The 5516-nt window shown below is 50.9% G+C and overlaps 1 protein-coding gene across 1 annotated transcript; it reads left to right on the top strand.

Moving 5' to 3' along the window:
* Nucleotides 1–4410: 4410 nt before the first annotated feature.
* On the top strand, nt 4411–4839 carry LOC143306130 (activity-regulated cytoskeleton associated protein 2). Its single transcript, XM_076692757.1, has one exon. It carries the CDS (start codon nt 4411–4413, stop codon nt 4837–4839), a length of 429 nt encoding a protein of 142 aa, XP_076548872.1.
* The last annotated feature ends 677 nt before the right edge of the window (nt 4840–5516 follow it).

The following is a 5516-nucleotide window of genomic DNA, read 5'->3' as shown; positions in this document are numbered from 1 at the left end:
TTTTAATTTGTCGTTAACGACATCGATCGCGATAGGTTGTCTTGTACGAGCCTTTACGATATATGTACGCGGTTCTAATTTTCGTCGTTCACTGTAATCTAACGAACGCTGATCGACGAATCGGATCGGTCGAACCGTATCTGAGCTCGTGACTAAGGTATTATTCACGAACGAGATTTCAGCTTGCTCTTGGCGAAGATATTCCTGCCCTAGGATCCTGTTGATGTTTAACAGAAAATCTGAGCGTACGACATGGAATCGAACTGGTTTTCCTTGCAAATGAAGTATCGCGGTTCCGATTGTTCCATCCTTTTGCGGAGTAATATCCGTTATTAATGTAGCCTCGTGCGTGGCTATCGGAATATTCGTCAATAATGTGTCTAACTTGATTAAATTAATTTCTACTCCGGTGTCTATTAGAAAATGTGCGACTTTTGACTGAAAATCTGTGGACGAAATCTTGACTATCGGTATTTCACGATTAGTTTCTATCGATACTGTTTCCGTTGGAATGTGACCTGCGGATGACGCTCCGGCGATTGACGGCTCGTCGTCGCGTCGGTACGACGAGTCGTATTCAAGTTTAAAGATTCCCGTGCTGCTGGCGACGGTGACCTTCGGCTCGATGGTCCAGCAGTCGGCTTGCGTGAAGGTGGTGTACGCGGCCGTGAATCACGCGTCCTTGCAGGGGACGTTTCCCGTTTGTCGTCCGCTTGCGATCGCGCACCACACGTACATTTTCGTTCCTCCGTACTTGGTTCCTTCCTGTGCAATACTCTAACAGGACTCGGCGTTCTATCGCGTGAATATGACACGTTACGCGACGTTTCCATAGGTCGAATGGGCGAACTATACCGAGGGTACGCGTAGCTGCGATTCCTATTTGGACTATCGTTATATCGCGGTCGGTAATCATAATCATCATTTCCGCGATACTCGCGTTGGTAAGATGGTCGATGTAGATCGTACGATATGGGTAGTCTATCTTCAAGGCGCGTTTCAAGCTGCAGAGCAGCTTTTAGTGCGTCTGCCAAGGTTTTCGGATTTTGCGCTTGCACTCCATGTGCTATCTCATCTGGCAATCCGCGAAGAAATGCGTTCAGCGCGGTGCCCGTTATCGGTTTCAGGATAGCGGGCGCTTGTTCCCCGTGCTCGATTTTAAGGAAGTCCTCCATTTCAACTAACGAGGCTCGGATACGGTCATGAAATGCATAAACTGACTCGTCACGGTGCACACGAATATTAGCGATTTTTAGATAATAATCGTTAAACGTCCTATCCGGCGTAAATCGACGCTTTAAATGTTTTATCAATTCCGGGACGGTTTCAAACCTCAACCCGTGAACACTATCGCGAGCTTCTCCTCTTAGGTTGGAGATTACGAGGCGCAAAAACCCGCGCGTTGACGTCGTTGGGAGACTTTCCGCATTGTATTCTACTTCCGTTAGAAAGTCTGCAAACTGAGAAGAGAAGCTCGCGATAGCGTTCACATTACGCCCGGGCGTAACAATATATTCTTGTATGTGCGTAATAATAAAAATACTATAGTCTCTTCGATTATTTTTTAAGACCAAATATATAAGATTTTAAATTGCAAGGAAATTTAGAACTACTCAAACAATCTTGCATTCTAAATATTAAATTTCTAAAAGATTATTTATTTAAATTGCGACGACAGCCGCGGATCGGCGTCGCGCATCGCGGGCCCCCGCCGCGGCGGCATCCCCACTCCCGAGTAATTAGACTATAAGTAGGACCGATCGATGCGCGGATCGATGAGTTGCCTCGGGGCTTCGGCCCCGAGGGGACCTCCTCGGAGGTCCGGACCGGAGCACCAGAGCTCTCGACGCCATGGCTGACCTGGCGAAGAGATCTCTGGCCAACGGGCCGTAGCATTGCACTACGCTACGACCTGGCAGCTCCCCTAGGTCCAGCGGCCGTAGGCGCCTAGCCTCGTCAGTCCCGTGGTTGACCCGGGGTGACCAAGCTAGTGCGCGTTCATAATCTCTGCTGGTGCTTCCGCGGGGATTCCGAACGCTAGCTTACTCGGCACCGCAATTTGCCTTTGGCAGCCGATTCCGTCCAGCTTTGTGGCGTTACCCAGGCTGGCCAGGATTGGTCGTCGACTCGTTCGCTGTTCGGTTCTACCTCGGCGTACGAAAAGACGAGCCGCGTGAGGCAAGCGGGCAGCAACTCCACCGCAGCGCAAAACACCGTCGGCCCAACCGGGCCAATCCTATCCCGCCTCTACCTCCTTTACGTTTGCGTACGTTTGCGTTTGTTTGCGTTCGCGCTCCGTTCAGCGCTTTCACTCCGCGCTCCGACATCGCGCCGTTAGCATGTAAGACCGCGTAGCGATGGCTACGACCTGCGCTAGAATTAAGGCCGCGTACTTTCTGTGACGGACCGGGTTCCGACCGTAGTTCATAAGTCCTGTACATTAGGCTTAAGCTTGGCTCCACGCGTCTAACCACCAGACGACATTTTTGATTGTAGCTCCCGAGGCAGGAGAGCACCGCCCGACCAGCCGGCGAGGGCAGCCGCCGTTAGATGCCCCCCCCTTTCTCGAATAAATATTTATTTTTCCTACTAACACCGACTCATTATTTACCGACCTGTTCCCATGCGAACCCTGGCACGGGGAAAACCGCCGCGGTGCGCAACGCCGTGCGCACCGAACCGACCGACCCCGTTACAAAATTATTATATAGTAAATTTTATATTTAACATATTTGATATTATTTGTAATATACCGTTGTTACATAAATATTTGGTATTAAAACCATGTGAAACTAACCGTAATACGCCACAAGAGTAGAAGAAATTTATAAGAATGAGCGTGCCGCAAGGAAGCAGATGTGGCGGCCGACCGCGAACCAAGGCCCAGGTCACCGAGGCGCCGGCCCGCAAAGCGACCCGGCCAAGCCGCGTCCAGACGCCGGCAAGGCGGCCACCCAGTGCGGAGCTGACACCGGCAAAGCGGACGGCAGCACCGTTGGCACCCGGCGACCGTCCGCCGAAATCACCGGCCAAAAGGTTGGCGGAAGCAGCAGCTTTGACCGTAGCACCGGATCTGGGGAACCCGGCACCAGCGACACGCAAACCGGCCCCAATATCGGCGGAGGCAGTGGCAGACGCGGCCTGGGCCAGTCACTGCAAATCACCATCACCGCAGCCACAGCCGACCAGGACGCTGGCCGCCGCCTGCACGGTGGACCACGCGGACAGAACGGACCAGGCGGACACCATCCCGTACACCTGGGCGGATGGAACAGTAGTCCAGATCTACACCCGCATAAAACGACATCGTTTTACCCGCAATGGGCGCAGATGGACACTAATCTTGGACGACAAGGGAAGGATCATCCGCTGCGTCTACACAGAGGTAATTTTCCTGGCCATCCACATATTTCGCGTGACCAGCCGAATACGCCTGGTCTCCCCGGAGGAGAAGGGATCGCAGTCTTCCTTTGGACTGCACAGCGGTCAACCGATTCCACCTCCGCCACCGTCGATAGGAACGATATCCGCAGGATGATCCGCTCCGCCTCCTCCGCCAGCACCTCCGACACCTTTCGGCGGAGTACCTCCACCGCCGCCTCCGCCACCTGGAAGCATACCTGCTGCACCACCGCCACCTCCGCTCATTGGAATACCTGGAGCACCTCCTCCGCCTCCGCCTCCGGCAGGAACCGTACCGACAGGACCTTGACCTTTACCTATACCTCCGGTTGGAGGTTGGAACCCTGCAAGCAGGGCGTGTATGAGAAAAGAACCTCTATGTCCCGAGGTACCTATGAAACCGCTCTATTGGACGAGGATCCTGGTACCAGTGGTGCCCACGGAACGTGGCTCCATCGACGCTGGATTGACTGTTCGCAGTTGCCTTGTCGATTCCGAGGAAGCAAACCTACGAAACCAGGATGGCCGGCATCGCTTGGGTATATCGCTTGAAGAAGAACCAGGTAGTCAACGAGCTACGTAGACTACACCAGCCAACGCTGGGAACGTGGGTCCAGCTCCGGACCAGTCTAGTAGACTACGTCCGAGAACACCAGGACGAGTTTCCAGACAAACCACAAGACAAGCCGGGATACAAGGAGGAAGTCGACCGTACCCGAGATTACGAAGAGTTCCACGCGGAGATGGCCCGGGAATGGCTCCGGACACACCTGGGGAACCGTCCGGCCACGGCCACATCAACACCAAACCGCGGGGAAGAGACGAACGCCGAGACAACGGCGTCTCTAGCAGGTCTCACCAGAGCCAGTCGTCCGACACCACGAAGACCGGGTAAAGACGATGGAGATCATGAGAAAATGGAACTGCCATTTTGACGGACGAGACCCGCATGCGTCCCTGGAGCAGCTAGAAGAACTACAAGATGCGTACGGCCTAACCGACCACCAAATGCGTTCGGGCTTCACTCAATTATTACGAGGCGAAGCCCAAAAGTGGTACAGAAACGCAGCGAACAAAGTATGCTCGTGGCCGAACCTCCAGGAACAGCTACGAAAATTCTTCGTACCAGCCGGGGAAAAGAGGCGATTGGACCAGCAAATCGCCGGTCGCAAACAAGGTCCGGACGAGCCACTGAGGACCTTCATTAACGAAATAACCACGTTAATGCGCCGCAGAGGAGAACACACCGAGGCAGAGCTCCTAGACGTGATCTACTTCAATATGAAGCCGTCGTTTCAGCTCTACATCAACCGAGCTGAAATTAAAGAAGTCAGCGACCTGATCACCAGAGCAGAAACTGTGGCCGAGCTCATGGCCGCAGAACAAGCCAGCAAAACAAAAGGCGAGGAGCAACGTGCTGCCAGGACGATCGCTTGAATCTAGCTGGCACAGTTTTTTCATTTAAGTATCGTGTGGCTTTAGCGGCTTCATTAAACAGCTCATCATGTGCATCCTCCGCACCTATATCCATTAAAAATTGCGACAGTTTGGAAGTTCGGGATGATGCTACAAAATTGTTTATACTTAAACTTCTTTATATAATTACATTCACACTCGCCAAATTTATCTAGTATGTATATATGTATTGTCATGATATTACGATATTATTGTGAAATTACCTGTAATGCTTTCATTCGCTGTAAATTTATTCGCAGATGATCTTTTTATTTCTCTTTCTTCATTATTACAAAACAAGGATATTTTTTTTAATAAAATATCGAATGTCATTCTTTTCTGTATATCATTTATCAGACGATTTTTTACACGTGTATCAATGAGCATTGCAAGAATAATAGGCTCACAAGTATAAGTAAACTTGAACCTCTGTTTAAAAATTGTCGTTATATTTGTAACGAAATCTTGAAATAACTCATTAGAATGCTCTGTCGAAGTGGATTGCATTGTTTTTTTTATGCCAATCTTTCTCACTCGCTCCTCGTCGTGAGATGCGAGCGGGCCAAAGCAAACGTGACCGAGCTCCGAAACAATAAATAATAATTAATGAGCAATGTTTTTTTTTTATTCGCAAATGTTCGAAAGCTATGCTGCTGCTC

The sequence above is a fragment of the Osmia lignaria genome, chromosome 15 (assembly GCF_051020975.1).
Source record: "Osmia lignaria lignaria isolate PbOS001 chromosome 15, iyOsmLign1, whole genome shotgun sequence".
NCBI classification, from domain to species: Eukaryota; Metazoa; Arthropoda; class Insecta; order Hymenoptera; family Megachilidae; genus Osmia; species Osmia lignaria.
The sequence above is the reverse complement of the archived record's forward strand: the minus strand, read 5'-3'. Positions and strand labels throughout refer to the sequence as shown.

Excerpts from the sequence above, each read along its gene's own strand:
- LOC143306130 (XM_076692757.1), top strand. The coding sequence starts at position 4,411 with ATGCGTTCGGGCTTCACTCAATTATTACGAGGCGAAGCCCAAAAGTGG.